Source organism: Pelmatolapia mariae, linkage group LG7 (genome assembly GCF_036321145.2).
Source record: "Pelmatolapia mariae isolate MD_Pm_ZW linkage group LG7, Pm_UMD_F_2, whole genome shotgun sequence".
Lineage (NCBI taxonomy): Eukaryota > Metazoa > Chordata > Actinopteri > Cichliformes > Cichlidae > Pelmatolapia > Pelmatolapia mariae.
Genome location: NC_086233.1, coordinates 6,194,649 through 6,211,626, shown reverse-complemented (window position 1 = coordinate 6,211,626; position 16,978 = coordinate 6,194,649). Strand labels below are relative to the sequence as shown.

General features: G+C 39.1%; 1 protein-coding gene across 1 annotated transcript in view; it reads right to left on the bottom strand.

Annotated features, from left to right (window-relative positions):
- Positions 1-16,978, bottom strand: part of syt9b (synaptotagmin IXb) — a 52,632-nt gene that overhangs the window by 13,801 nt on the left and 21,853 nt on the right. Inside the window, exons 2-4 of the mRNA XM_063477683.1 lie at positions 15,029-15,204; positions 12,679-12,896; positions 11,437-11,977 (exon numbers count right to left, since the gene is read on the bottom strand). Coding sequence (XP_063333753.1) covers positions 11,437-11,977; positions 12,679-12,896; positions 15,029-15,204 — 935 coding nt within the window. The remainder of the gene's footprint in view (positions 1-11,436; positions 11,978-12,678; positions 12,897-15,028; positions 15,205-16,978) is intronic.

Below are 16,978 nucleotides of genomic sequence, written 5' to 3'. Positions count from 1 at the left end.
TTAATACAGAGGATGCTAGCGATAATGTATTTTAAGATTCGTCAGGAGAAACCAGTCTGCTAGAAAGACTTGTTAAAGATGAAGCAGAGACAGTGGAACACCATTGTTTCACTTGGAAATTAGTAAGTGATCCATCGCATGCTGTTCAAGATGATTTGGAGTCTGATTATGAGAGCAGCAGAAATGCCCATTAAGAAGCTACTGCTCAGAGTCTTCAGCTGAAAATCACTGAAAATCAAATTGAACAAAATGAGTTAATTCATCATAGATGACAGCATATGCACGCCTGCAAGCACACTGACACACACGCGCGCACATACATGCGTCGTCCAGGACCTGTGACATTCTCAGTGGGCGATGAGTTGATTCATCACACGTGTTGCTGAGGCGAAATCTACCTCCAACACCGCATTATTGGTGTAGCTGTGAGCCTCGGGCATTAATGATATGCAGCTTATGCAGCCTTCGAGGTTTAACACACAAATTGGGGCACAAGCACAGGAATGCACACTCTGACACTCACATAAAGGTAAGCGTGTGTGGGGAAGGTAGATCAACTCGCCCTTCAGCTCACTACAGGATAATGTGATTTCCTTCTCCTATTTCACACATACACACACACATACACACATACTAAAGTTTTCAGACTATAGGATGTCGGTCACTACTCTTATGAGCACTCAAATCAAGCCTGCGGTCAAGATTATGGTCACTTGCGCTCGGCCAATGAAATTAGAGTGGTGCTTTAAAGCGCTCCAATAAAGCAGAGAGAGCATATGGACGGTCCATCTTCTCCAATTATAACACTAACACCTGCTCTCCCTCAGGAGCAGCCAGGCTTTATCTATGAGCCTCTCTCTAGCTGTGTCTTTCATAATCACGCAGTCTAACTTGATCACTCTCCTCTCGTTCATCATTCTGCTTCGTCCTTCCACTTGTAGCCTGTCTTTAAAGTGTCATGTTTAACATTCTGATATGATGAAATAAACCACTGTGTTTGGTATTTCTTAGACATCCGGACATAAAAAAAGCATATGAAGCACTTTCCTTATGTGCTGCACCAAAAGGCAACTTTTTCTACTGGTAATGAGAAGCAAAGAACCATCCATCCATTCGCTTCTGCTTCTCAGGGTTGCTGGAGCCTATCCCAGATGTCTTAGGGTGAGAGGCAGGGTACACCCTCGACAGGTCGCCAGTCTGTCGCAGGGCCAACACATAGACAAAGACAACCATTCACGCTCACATTCACACCTATGGGCAGTTTAGTGTTTCCAATTAACCTATCCTCATTAACTGCATGTCTTTGGACTGTGGGAGGAAGCCAGAGTACCTGGGGTGAACCCACACAAACATGGAAATTAAACTCAGGACCTTCTTGCTGTGAGGCAATAGTACGTGCTAACATGTCACCGTGAAAGAACCACGTCTTAAATATATCTTTTATGACACATGTTACATAGACTGGTTCTTATATAGTGCCTTTCTACTCTATCTTGAGCACTTTACACAACTTGCCCATTGACACAGCACTTTTTTTCTACTGTTTCTGGGTGCTTCCTAACTAACATCCACACTCTGATTGATGCGTCGGAGAACTACATGGGGTTAGCATCTTGCAGCATCTTGTACTTGGCATGCAGACTAGAGCAGACTGGGACCGAACAACCAACCGTCCAGTTAGTAGGTGACCTGCTCTACCACCTGAGCTACAGCCACCAAAACAGCACATAGTGGAATGTTAAACAACTTTAAACAATAATTTTGTGCTGTGACAATAAGAGTCCCTGTCAGTTGTTGTTGTTGTGGTAGTAGACCGTACTGTTTGGCTGCCTGATACTGCAGAGCATCACAGAAGTACTGAACAACTGCACTCCGAGGCAATAGAGTTAGTCATTCCATTAGACAAGAAACGTATTGCTCTTTTACTTTATTAAGCAGATTTGTTGTTAAATTATTCATCTAAAATAAAGTGGGTGCCCAGAAATGCTATCCTAATATTTAGGACCTGTAAAGTTCTCATTGCTCAGCCATATATGTATTTAAATAATTTTACAAACGTGAACTGACTTGACAAAGATTTTGTTTTTACTCAACTTTATACGGCCTACCCATTTCACATGCTTTATTGACATAATTGTATTTTGTACTTCTATAAACTGAATCTGACTGCAAGCAGCTGCAATTTGTACTCAGAAATTTCCCTTCCATTTGTAGATTGAGAGTAATTTTTTCTTCCATCACAAATGCCACTTACACTGTGAAATACTCCATTCTTCTTTTTTTTAACAGTCACTGTATCCATGGCAAACTGATTACAGTTTTACTGTTTTATTAGATCTCCACAGCTTTAAACAAAGCTTTCATTCATGCTTCTTCTGTTATATATTTTACTGACTATATACTGTACATATAGAGAGAGAGAGTTCTTTGTTCTTTGGGTCTTCGCTTCCTATATGCATATATAGATATGTCAATGAATCATTGCGTTAAGGTTATTGTGCTCTGTAATGGGAGGTTTTTGGTTTCCCCAATTCTCTTTCTTCTCTCCCTTTATCTCCTTACTCAATTACTACTCTCAGGTGTAGTAATGGGCCAGGTTCTTTGGATGGCCTGCCCGGTGAGTAGTGGGGTGCTGGGCTCTTTAGTGGTCAAACTCAAGCTATGCCATATTTAAGGAGCAGGTGGTGCTCATATTTCTTTCTCTTCTGCTTATTCATTTCCTTCTCTTTCCCTCTGGACTCCATTGGCTGCCTGTATACTCCCCTGCAGTCAGCTGCTAAAGATAACCAAGTACTTTATACTCACGTGGATCTCAGCTAACTCCTGTTTCCCTCTCTGACAGGAAACTTTGACCCATTCCTATAGAGCAGCACTTACCCGATTCAGTTACTTTGATTAATTATTTGGTATTGTTGCTGTAATAATGATCTGTAAACTGATGTAAGAGTCCTCCTTTTGAGTCTTTTTTCCAATTCATTATGACAGGACGATTCGGCCATGCGTGCAGCTGTGTCCCATGTCGTGTTGTTGGTTGGCCAACATGAGCAGATTCAGAGCTTGTCAGCTGAGTGGCTACAAGTAGTCCACCAATGGCTCAAATGAACAAAAAGAAATGGCGAAATAAATGAACAGTGCAATTCAAATCATGAGCTAACACAGCCTTGCTCCACACAGGCTGAACCCACAGGCACGCCTCAGATGGTTGAAGCTGAACCCCTGGTCCCGCCCTCCATCTGTTCCATCTCCTGAGCCCTTTGGAAGTCATTTGGGTTGTTGTGGATGGTTTCTGTTGCAATGGTTACTGTTGTTTAGCTAAACGTCTTGCTCCTTTACAAATGATCCCTCTTAAATGCACCACTTAATGGGTTTGCTTATAGAGGTAGGGCTCTCCAGTGGGCAGAATCTTACCCAGTCATTAACCCTGTTGAGTCCTTCATTTATGAATGATTTGTGGAGGATTCAGGATGGTTTTTGACCATCCTTTTCACGAGGAAGAGGCAGTAAGGAGGGTTTAAAATTTATGTCAAGTAAGTAAAAGTGTGCAGCAATTTCTGTTGAGGTTTGGATGCTGAAACGAGAGTACATTAGGTATGAGCTATCTTCTCAAGGTGACCCTGCCAGTTTGGATCATTTAATCTCATTAACCATAAAAGTTAACTATCACCAGCAGAAGCAGGTTCTGGAGAGAAACCTTAAATTCCAGTTATCCGCTGTCCATGGTTCCTATCACCTGATCCTCTCTAACTTTCACTTCCAGTGTCAGTGCTACGGGCTATCTAAAGGATCATTCTGAGGAGTCAGTGCAGCTCAGCCGTGCTTAAGCTAACTTTGCAAGAATTGCAGAAAAGGATCAAGTCTAAAGTCTGCATCTACTGTGGCCAACCCGGCCATTTCATTAGCCCCAGGAGGCCAAAAGAAAATGCCTCCCAGGAGAAGTGGGGATATTGGTGGAAAGCACCCAATTTAAAACTGTTTCTAAAATGTTGTTGCCAGCAGCCTTCTGTTTTATTCAGGATTCTGTGACTTTCCAAGCTGTAATTGACTCTGGAGCTAAACAAAGCTTGTTAGACAGTCAATTTATTCAGAAACTTGGAATACCACAAAGCTATTAACCACTCTTCTCTGGTCAATTGCTATCCCTGCCAGTTCCTAGTCACTCTCTGTCACACATAGCTCTGGATCTTGTTACTGGTCTGCCCTCCTCTGAAGGTAACTGTATAATGCTCACCCTTATCAATGGATTTTCTAAAGCTGCTCCTTTTATAGCATTACCCAAGCCCCGTTTGACCACAGAGACTGCTCAACTACTTGTCCAGCATGTGTTCTCCCATTTCTGTTGATACAGTATCAGATAGGGGCCTTCAATTAATCTCCTAAGTAGGGAAGACTTGTTGTGGGGCATTTAGACCTAGTGTTATTAGCTTGTCTTCAGGGTTCCATCTCCAATCAAGCAGCCAAACTAAGAGACCAAATCAGGAGTTAGAAGCTGGATTAGGTTGTCTTGTTTCTTCAAATCCTACCTCCTGTATTAACTATCTAACTTGGATTAAATATGCTTGTAACACTTCCACCTCTGCGGTTACTGGAAGCTCTCCTATCAAGACCTCTTTAGGGTAACAACCCCCTTTGTTTCCTGCCCAAAACTCATGGTCCCTTTGAGCCAAGAAATTGTTTTCCTTTTAGCCCTCTTGTCTCCTATAGCCTCAGGTAGAGATGTGGGCTGGGTTACCTTCGCTTCAGTGATCACACCTGTTGCCCGTTCCTGTTCCTGCAGAGGAGTACCTGAGTCTGTTATTCCTACCTTTCATTAGATGTTAGATGTTTCTTGTTTCTGGAATAAAAATCTGTAAACTGCCACAATCTGATTGTGACAAATTCTCTGTGTACTATATGCACTGCAGTGTTATTTGTGATTACAATCAAATTTTCAAGATTTTTTCTTTTCTTTTACACCTTTTCAGTTTGAATAGTAAAAGAAATGAAAACTACAAGGACCAAAAAGTAAGCATCAGAGCATTTGACTCCCTTAAACACTGGAGATCCCGTTACATGAGAGCCAGTCAGAAGTACAATATATCTGCCTGGATGAACATGGTGGAAATAAATAAATCACTGACTAGGCTGAACTTCAGCTGCATAGATAAATACACCCTGGCAGAATCAGGTTAGGCAAAAGGATCCTTCATAACTTCCAGTCGAGTAAGACTAGTGTAAGACTTTTATCTGTAAAGAAGCAAACTAAATCCATTGCAACTTATAAAGGAAAAGTTGCTCTGTCGCATGGGTTCCGGCAGAGATGCATCCATAGATCTGAACATTTCTTCCTCTGGCACACTGTGCATAAAATGTATGCTTACTCTAGTCAGTCTAAGATTAACAGACTGATTTGCCCATTCCTAACTTTTTTGCTCTCTCTGAAAGGTTTTGCTTCTTCAGCCTAATGACTTGTGAGTCAATTGTCCAATTATCTCTGAGATGTTAGTACTAGAAAGTACATATTACCTTTTATAGCCACTACGTTACAACTTTGGCGATTTAGCTTTTTACCCTCTTTAACAGGATATTTTAGAGGGTAAAAACGTCTGCTGAGAATAGAGGACTTGGAATGCCAATATCCTATCTCCTCCTCTGAGGAAAGACTGCTATTATATATATATATACACACACTGAATGGGATATTATTTGTTTCCTATGACCTTCATTGTTGTCTGAACAGGACAAGCAAGCCTAGATTTTACCTGCAGGGAAAGGGTTTGAACATTAAACCAGGTGAGGATGTCCAAGACTGTTTTATAGAATAGATACATACCTTTCAGGTCAATCACATACACTCTCAGCATTTTTAGCAAGTACACGTTTTGAGTGCATGCATGAACATGAAGTAGAATTTACCAGTAGTTGTTTGCTTTGTATAACAAACTACTGAACAGTTTGGGGGGCATTTCATACTCTTATTGTCTCAATATAAATACATTGTACATGTACGTATAAAGCATATACCTTTACAGCAAGACTTAAGAAAAGTAGAAATCTTATAATGAATCAGGAAAAATGCCATTATTATGGATAAAGGACCTTGTCGGGAAATGGAAAGCTCCTTTACTGAATTAACAACACACACACACACACACACACACACACACACACACACACACACACACACACACACACACACACACACACACACACACACACACACACACACTCACACTTTGAATGTATATGCTGACCCCATTCATCATTGTCCTAATTACAGGCCAAGCAGATTGCAGTCAATAGTATTGACTGGCCCTGCAGACGCTGCAGGTTACAGTGGCTCTGAGCTCTTTATTGTCCTTGCTGTCCCCAAAAATCTTTCGCTAAGAAGAAAGAGGACAGAGATGTCTATGTGGCAAAAAGTCATCTGCTGGAAAGCAAATAATTCAAGGAAGCTGCATAGCTCAAGGGAGAAAATACAGATAACATATAGAAAGGGCTTGTCAAGGTTTTGAGTCCCCAACCCAGAATTTTGAGTTTTCTTGGGCTTTAAATTTTTTTTTTAGTTTTTAGTTTTGTTCTTAGTTATTTATTGTTTATATCAGATTTTCTTCTTCTTTAGGAACTCGAGTCTTAGCTCTTTGTTCCAGTTTATGTTTCCATTAGTATAGTTTAGCTGGACAACTTGAATTTTCAAAATCTTATGTAACTAACAAAATTAAATTTAAATGTAAAGGTAATAGTAGGGTGGCTGTAGCTCAGGAGGTAGAGCAGGTCACCTACTGATCAGTTCAATCCCTGGTTTTGTTCTTTGTAGGTAATTTCATTCAGTGAATAATAACTTTTCTTTCAGTCAGTTCAATTCAATTTTATTTATATAGTGCCAAATGAAAACAATCAAAACTCAAGGCGCTTTATACTGTAAGGTAAAGACTCAACAATAATATAAAGAAAACCCCAACAATCATAAGAGCACGTGGCAACAGTGCGAAGAAAAAACTTCCTTTTAACAGGAAGAAACCTACGGCAGAACTAGGCTCAGGGAGGGGCGGCCATCTGAGTTCAGGGTGAGGGTGGGAGTGAGAGATAAATAATAACTTATGATTAAATGCAGAGTGGTCTGTAAACACATAGAAAGTGAAAAGAGATGAGTAAAGACAAAACTCCCAAAATAACTGAAGCAGTTCAGTCAGTAAGCTTTTAGTTTTAGGCAAATGTTATGCAGAACTTCCTTTTCACCCATTTGGTAATCCACTGATGAAAACGAAAGGTATGCGTCTTGATATATAATCTGGCCATTTTAACCTTTTCCTAATTCATCATCACTAAAATCCCTGTATGTATAATATCTTTTTTTATATGACTGAAGTCCTTTGCAGTGCTACTGAAAAATAGAAGACAAAGTGAAGCTGCATTCCTTCCTGTGCCAGCAAAGCATTCCAGAGTAGGATTTCAAAAACTGCTCCAGTAATTAATCACATTAACAGCAACAACAACAACATAACAAGTGTTATAACACAAATTCACAAAAAATCTATTACTTGCTTGGGGCTATAAAAACTCTAAAAAATATGTTAATTTTAATTAAAAATCAACATGCTAGAGTAACAGGTTCAAGCTCTTGAGAATTTGCTTTTATGCCTAACCTTATATACATAACCAACAAGATGGCTCTGATGTCTATAAGCATGCAACTCAGAAACATGTATGCATTACAGTCCAGTGCATGTGGCCTGCAATGGCTAGGGGTTCATTCACTGCCAAGAGCCATGATTAATGCACAGACACTGTGAGAGGACCAGCACGGGGTCCCAATCTGTAACCTCAAGGGAGGTAACCTAGTTCTGCTGGGGATAGTGAAAGAGGCAATAGAAACTTCATATTTTTCTTTAGACCTCCCTCATAGACCTAAAATCCTGAGACGTTCAGTAATCAGACTGATTCTCTGTGAAAATAAGAGAGAACAATCATTATCTATGTATTTTGTGCATGCATATAAAAACATGGGATTGTTTTAATACATTTCTGGGGTTTGACTGCTTTCTGGAAACAGAGAAGCACAGTTACACGTGTAACCTCGTTTATGGACGCCTAATCTGAAGGCTAGAGAGACTCAAGTTACAGTTTGGATTAACGTTACTTGCTGTACAATACACAACAGACTTCCACTCCTATAATCAGTCAAGCCGTCAACGTCATAATTTTTTTTTTTTACAGAAAACAGGACAAAATTGACGTGAATGCAGCAAAATAAAAATAAAAGACCTGCCGAGCAACTTTACAAAAAATCCTTTTTAATCCTGTGAAATTTAACCAGCTAAAAGTCAGATTGGGTCATATTAAGATATATGGAGAAAATACTTTGAAAACATTTACAAAATGTTCAGCATGCAACTCAGCATGATCTCGCTCTCTTGCTGTTCTTGTGACATTAAAAAAATAGAAAATGCGGTTTCCACTGTAAATTGATAGAATAGTGTATAACTATGATTTCCTAGTGATAAACAAGAATGAGATAGTTTTACCCTCTCTGTTCACCCACTTGTATATCACTGTGATGACAGTGGCTCTCAGAGAGTTGAGTTGGTGGACACAATATAAACTATGTGATGGAGGCCTTTGTGTTTAAATGTATCCATTTACCAGTTGATTTCATTCATTTTCTAGAGGCTGACATGTCCATTGTTTTACATGTGTTGAGCGTGATCTTTTTCATAGTACCAGGGCTCTTTCTGGTCTATTCTTGACTTGATGTGACACAGGTTAAAAATATACTTCAGTGATAACCAAACTCAACCTAATAACGACCACCTACAGCTTCACCAATTCAAACAATCCATCTGCCAAAGTTGGTGTTCTTGTTCAAAAAAAACCATTCACCAATTCAAAAAATAGAAAGTGACTCCTAATTCAGCCTTGCAGCTTGAACTACAGGTGATTCAGTAAAATAGAACCTGTATTAATGGCACTGTTTCATTATAACTAAAGTTCACGTATGATTGAGTTTGACATCTTGAACTATACTGTATATCCTCTTGCTCAAAACGAAAATATCCCTGAGTTGCTAAAGGTAAACTATGCAGAGTTGGAGATATCTGTCAGTGTCCATTTTTATCTATGGTGTTAAGGTGGATGGTTAAAAAGGCATTATATCTAGAAAGTGGACGCCTTATGACTTGGACATACAAGACAGGACAGCTATACATCACATATTGAAAGTCTCAGAGGAGAGCCTGACCCAATTAGACTGACCTTATTTAGTTGGCAATGCTGTTGAGTCTGCGCAGTGTTGAAACAATATTTGTGAACCAACGAGATTAGTGTGTGTGTGTTTATGAGGTGGGAGTGTTGTCCCACTGCGTCTTCACATCACTGTAGTTAACGAGGCACAAACAGGTCAGAACTGGTTTAACGCTGGCCCAGCTAACGATCATTTTCTCGCTTTGAACTTAATTAGTTGATGAGGAGCAGCTGCGTTGGCCTTGTAAGTTTCAAAGCCTCAAAATTAGGCTGAGTGGTGGTCACACTCCAGACACTTTGGCACACATGTTCATATGCACTGTATTTGTCAGATGCTTTTCTAAAGACGTGCAAACGTATGGGCCTCTTTTATAAACAGAATCACAGATAAAAGCAGGTACACAAGTCTAATACACACTACCATCTTCAACTATGTAAACACTCTTAATTAATCATTTGCATGTAAAAATGCTGCTTGCAACAGTTATTAGACAAGGGAATAGAAACAACAAAAAAAAAAAATCACAATTGCACTGAATGCTCAATTGATACAGGAGTTGCATAACAGGACAAAAGGACATGTTCTGTTTGGTGGACACTTTGGTCCTGGAATTGCAATCAGAGCAAAATCTACTAAACTGAAAAATGTAACTCACACTATCATGTCTTTGGTTTCAGAGCAAAGGGCTGCGGCAAGAGGTAAGGGAAAAAAATAAATGGTTTGACTACAAATGCATCAACAACTAATATCAAGGCACTTCATTACAGAAATGTTACAGTAAGCAGTTTATGAATAGTTAATAAGGGGGGTTTAAAGCATTTCTGCACAAACATCATTTTTCACACCCAGAAGCTACAGCCATCGTTTACCTGCCTGAGTGCATCTATTCAACATGGCGCACACCAACCTCCCCACTTATATGGTAACAGTGAGGCATTGCTAACTGAGCTAAATGCAAACATCATCATGCAAGCAAGCTTACAATGACAACTGATTATGTTTTGCAGGTGTATAGCATCACCACCATGTTGGTTGCGTGTTTTATTGTGCTAAACACAAATTATTTCTGTACGACTAATGGATATGTCATTACTTTTGCAGTACAAAGACAAAGCACAGAAAACATCGACTGCATCCATAATCAAGAGCCTTGGCCTATTTTTTATTCTATAAATTGTTTACAGGCTCAAAACCAAATTAATTATTCCATCCTTGTCCTTGACTCACTTGTCTACCTGACTTCAGCATCTGTTTGTTCAAATGGCCTAATTACAGCAGCGTGAATAAGATGAATATGAACATAAAGCCTGATACCAGCTTTAAATGAAACACGGAATTTCTCATTTGGAGTTTTTACTCTGCTAAATCTATTTGCATATCTCACCAGCCTAAAAATCAGATTATACACTAGTTTGTTTTGAGTATGTTTTGAGGAATAAATGCTATGATTTCTGTTCAATGATTAGTGTAAGGCTTAACTTCTAAACTTCCGTACACAATGAAGCAATGCTTCACTTACAAATGACTAAATATGCAGAACGGTCTTTTAATCCTAGTCCGCCCATTACGATTCCATAAACAGATTACATTTGCTCATAATCAGTGTGATCTGACACTATTTGCCCACAAACAACAACAACAAAAATGTCTATCCCATACTGTAACTCTTGTTCAACAAGGAGGGAAGCCATAACAAATTCCCTGATGGGAGGATCTAACTTCCTAACTGAGTTACTCTGTGTACCAATGCTGTAGATTTATTCCAGTGAATAATGTAATATAGACAGTGTCGCTGTATCTCTGTCAAACCAACCCTAATCTTATGTGTAGATCTGGGTCACTACCCCCAAGTGTTTCCTACTGCTTTCATTAAACATTAACTGTGTCTAAGTATATTTTTATGTCTTTGCCTCTTGAAACCGCAGATGAGTTCCACTTGGAGGGGAAATGAGATACAAGTCCGATGACTTATCTCCTTCCCTCTGCTGTTATAACAGGGTTTTACAGGAGTTCTTGCTCTTTTTGATTGTTTGAGCAGATTTGTTACAGGGACAAGGGATTTTGGGAACTACAGATAGTGTCGGTCTCGCCATCAAGTATCATGGTACTGACAATAAATAATAAAACGTTTAGTAAATGTAATAAATGTGGCCTTAATATGACAAAGAGAAGAGAGAGTAAAATGGACAGTCAAAGAATGTAAAGAAGCTAGTTCTCACCGAGGTTACATATTGTATGTTCCGGCACAGTTTTGTCTCCCGGGGAAAGTCGGAAAGATCCAAGAAGTTGTCCACCACCACTTGGCCAATCAAATCATGGCGAGAGAACCTGTCAAAGTCGTAAATACTGAAGTGTAGCTTACGATTCGACAGATCTGCGTACGCCACAGGAAAGAGGAACACTTCATCAAAAACCGGGTTGAGTGTCTTCCGGTGCACCTTGGTCTGGTGCTTGGTTTTGCGGTCGGGCAGCAGGTAGATTTTGACGTAAGGATCAGAGGTCCCTGAGAAGTCCTTGGCAGGAAGGTCCTGGGCCTTGTGGATCTTCACGATCAGCTGCTCCAGGTCAAAGTCAAACTTAAGGATAAAGTGAAGGCGCCCACAGTTAGAGGTTCTATGGCCATCTTCTGCATCTATCGAGCGCTGCTTGTAAAGTTCTGGTTTGATCCGACCCAAACCAGACAAAGACTCCTGGCGCTGGAACTGAGCAGGGTTGAAGTCGGGATTGGATAAGTTCATTTGACGACGGAAGGAGTTGTGCCTGTAACAAAGTGGTGTAATTGGAAGGTATATAAGGCAATTCAAATTATTCAGCAAATATATTCTTAAATCTTTGCATCTACTGTGTTCTCTAGCAGCTGAGGCCTGTACTACAAAGTAGGATTTGGGGCTTAACAGGCTAACTTAAGGTTTAACCCTGGGTTTTCAGTGTTACAAGATTGGTGCACATTTTCCTTGATAACTTTTACTGCACGCGTAAAATGTTCTGGAGGGAGTTATTTTTGAGATATGAGAGCAAAATATAAAAAACTAAATATTGTCACCGTTCCTTAAAGATTCCAAAGATATAGTTTCACTGACAGTCCTGTAGTTCTGACAAACTATATACAGTCTGTTGTTCCCGGATATGCATCAATAAATATTAAGAGCACCTTTATTTCTATGCTAAGGATGTCGTAGTGTAATCACAGCTGATGTGAAGTGAAGTTTCACCTGGCATTAGTTGAATGAATGATGTCACATTGGAAGTTAACATTTGGTGTGAAAGAACCAACAGGGTACGTGAAAAAGTTAAGAAAGTTAAGAAAAAGATCTCCTGGATATCCCGAACTTGCTTTGTAGCAAACATCCCTGATGTATACTGTCACTTTCCTAATTAAGAATCTCTGAACTGTGTGTGTCATCTGTATTTAACCTGTCAGCAACACTAAATACTGGACAACAGTTTTAAGAACTACTTACCGTACAGAAGAGGTAGGTTCAGTAATCTGTCTCTGAACCCTGTCCCTGGCCAGAGTGTGAGCATGGTTTTTCTCCACCTTAGTTTGCGTCTCCAGTGGGATGTCAGGTGATGTGTGGCTTATCTTCAAGGCCGACTCCGGGACAGGCACACCCGAAGGGGGCCCCGAAGGCTCCTTCACACAGCCATCTTCACTGTATTCCCTTTCCTCCCCGTCCACCTGCACAGCACACATCAGTGTCTGCATTACTGCATGCTATTAAAAAAATGTAATGTGGGAATGCTTAGTTGGACTGTTAAATTAATTTCTTGGTTGTATTTTTAAACAGAAGTGCCTTAAACCTGAAATACTTCCAGCTCTTTAAATACTTGAGTCATTATCCTTTTTCTTATTTTAAGATAAAAAAATAAATTAAAAGACATGTACTTTTTTGAAACATGATGTGTTCTGTTGTAGACTTATTCCTGTAGCGCGACTGCCACTAATCACGGTTAAAAATGTTATAATATGAAGCTCTATAGACTACCCTTCTTGGAAAATAAGTAAAAAAAATAAGTGCATGGCAACAATCAAATAAAGAGATTGATACCTGCAAGGTTGTTAGCTTAGCATAAAAACTAGATGAAATAAAAAATAGGTCAAGGACAGTCCAGTAAGTCTTTCCTAGGTTTTTGGGATCTTATCATCGCTGTAAAGTTGGCAGACAACCACCAAAAAAGAAGCAAATCTTTTGACTGTAGCTCTGATTGATTAAGCTAACAATTGTTTTAGCTTCCCTTTGCGCTAACATAGCTCAGACGACAAACACTCATGATGAAATTTGTACACAATTTGAAAGTAGTGGTGGCAGTGTACTCGCACCAGTACAATGCCAAGTAGAAAACCCCAGTCAAATAGAAAATACACATTATAAAAAGGGCTTCCTGTTTGTGTGTATAATTATACATAGTTCAAATAGCACTACTGCTTGAAACAGATGCAAAACTATGTTACTAAGTTCTCTCTTTAAGGCCATCTAATAGAGAACAGGATATTTTGGATCACTCTGGTTGATTAGATCTTTAGTCATGTAAAAGTTGAGTAGAGCTGGAATTATTTTAAGTGAAAAAACTCTACTGACCAAGAAGAATGATAAGGTTACACTGCCCAGTCCCAACAGCTTCAACAAGCCCAACAAAACATTCAAAAGAGTAGGCTCTCAGAGACACTGCTTCTTGTACCTGTTAGCACCAATGTTAACAGGTTAGTCTCATGTGAGTTGTTTGTTTTGTAGAGATTGGATGTGACACATTTGTCAGCAAAAGTAGACCACAAACCACTTTTCATAGTCATATCTATATCATAGCAATAGCATTACATAATTTGTGCTTTTCATTACATTTTTAATATCTAGAATATATAAGAAGATAGCTGTAGCCCTGAACCGTTTTATACATTACCTTGGGTATCTGCATTCTCACGCAAAAATTCCAACATAGTATAGTTAGTTATATAGTTATAGAGAAAGTTGGATGGGTTTATAAAGGGTTTTCAACTTTTCCAGCTCTTATCTGTCTATTGCCAATGTGCAAAAAGTACAGCAGTTGCACTGATCCCAGAACCTGGGTATTTCCATTCCATGCCACATGTGAGCTGGCACAACTGTGACTATAATTGTCAAAGGTAAACTCAATGTAGAAAGACAAGGCTGGCAGTAGCAGAGCTGCAGAAGCGACACTGATGGTATAGATGACACCTGCTTGCAATCAGCAGCATTTCAGTTCAGGTTATCATCGTGTACCGATTAGCTGAGCAGCTCTTTGGGCTTGAGAGAAATATTGCAGTATGAGGTTGTACTATGACCTTTAAAATGGATTTTAATTCTAATTTGGCAGTGGCTATCTAACAACATCATTACAGTTTGGCAGCATAAGTACAATATCAAATCCTGTTAGTATTAAACTGTGTTGTATAAGAGTTTTATACAAATCATACTCTATAAAGGCTGTATTATTTTAGGAATAATCTTGCAGTGCAAGTAGACTGATTACATACAAAAAAGCGGCATTAAGACAAAGTGAAATACAATTTTCACTGGAGATTTTTGGAGTATCTGGTTGTCCAAGATGCACACCATATCACTGTAACAACCGGGTTGGATTTTGGCTGAATATGACTTTGGTTGCATGTGATATCCTCTTGTGACCCCTGGTTTCCTATCTGCATCTGTACTGTGAAATTCAATACTGGCAAATTCAAAGAAAAGTATTCTTTAAAAAAATGATTTTTACTGCTCCTTTCTGTTTACATGATATTCCCATTAAAACTAAATGTTGCTCACACAAGTAATTAACCCTGCTCTTCTTCCTTACCTCTGTGAGGACAGGTTGTTGGTCTCCTCCCAAGAAGTGTGCCCCCTTGAGGACATCTGGGAGGAAACGACCACTTAGTGGCACCCAGCACAGCTTCCATGAGACAAAGAGGGAGACGCTGAAGAGAGCCAGACCACAGGTGGTCACCAGCAGAGACAACAGGCTCACCGATACATCTAGAGATGGAAGAGAAAAAGGAGGCGGAGGTGCTCAGCAAACGGTGAACGCAGCTTTGCCTGTGAAAAATGCTGGCACAGATAAACCAAGCTCCCTAGGGAGGACAGACTGTGTTTATTAAGAATGCAAAGTTAAAGAAGAAAATATAACATTTTCTCATAGTAGGCAAAGTTTAAGAAAAAAATATGTTTAATGAACTATCCAAAAATCTCAGCAATTAGACAGAGATACATTACCATGTTGATAAGGTGCTAAAAGGCCACATCAAAATATTCTAAACAATCTTCAAAGGGAAAAAATGATCAGGGAGAGATGACCCATTTAAATGATTACCTAATTCTAATAAATAATTATTATTAATTATAATTCTTTTTCAACAGTTATATAATCTTTCCTCTTATTAGGATGTTTTAAAGACTGAATAGATAGATAGAAGAAAATGTGGAAAGATGTCACTCATTCTTTTTTTTTTTTTAAATCAAAGCGCACAAATCTAACAACTGACACTTTCAATGCAACACACATAATTATAGGTGAGCAATGGATGGATATTTTGCAGGTGAACAAACCAATGTATAAATAATTGCAAATAACCTACAGTCAGGAAATACATTTTTGAAAACGTGTGCAGGAATGTGTTGTGGTCAGACACTGCCTGGTCTGTTGAATGCACAGAAACATGAGAGGGCTTTTAATTTGAAATGGACACCAAACTGTTGAATTAGTGTTAATAGCATAATGCTGAAAAACGAGAGTTTGTCAAGTGGAGGATACATACACTGCATACACTAATCACATACTAATAATAACAAAAGCTTGCTTCAAATAAAGCCCAGCTACCTTTGAAGCTGTAGTAAATAAAAGATGCTTTAAGAAAATACAGCTTACATAAACTAGCGGCTGAGAGTGCCACTGAGAGTCAACAAAGGCTGCAGAAAATGTATACAGGCAAACAACTGTATACATAAGTATAAGCATAAGTGTATTTGGTGGGTTCCATTGTGCAAACAGAAATTGTCAAATTAGGTATTATTTTACATTTTTATTGTTAAATTAACAATTAAATTAACAATTGTTAAATTAACAATTAGGGCATTAAATAAACAATGACGCAAATGCTTCAGTTCTTAAAGCAAACTTGAAAGGGTCTCTGGTTGTGACAAACCCACAGAGAATGATTATCCAAACTGCGGTTCCGCACTGCAATGCATTTTAATGTCTCTCACCACATTGTTTTAGGGTTATTGGCCACAAGTTTATTTCTTTGTCTCACAGTCCTCATCAGTACTGTTTCCAGCCATTAAAAAATGTAATATCCCTGTGTATCCCTCTGTTTACAGGGCATCTGCTCTGTATTTCCATCTGTATGGACCACATAAAATATGCAATATTTATTTCCAGACTGCAGTAGTGATTGATGGACGTTTGAGACAACTGGATAAAATGTTGTCGTCCATTAGCTAAGGAGAGAGTTTGCCTCTTATCTGCTAGGTAATAGCACCCTGTAGCTTCAGAGAGATAATGTTTGTTGATACCTCTTTCTTGTGAAGCACGCTTTTTCAAACTCATCTAAAAGCTTGGCTAAGAATGTCTGCTGAGATAAGATGCTTTAAAGAGGAAAACTTAGAGACACGACTGAGCGCTCTGGCTCTTCCTTTTGTCTTTTTTTTTCTTCCTGCAAGTCATTTTGAATCAAACTCACACAAAAACAAAGGTCTGAAATTTTGAGGCTCCTTGCTCAGTACAATGCCCTGCAGACTTGATTATGCTTGA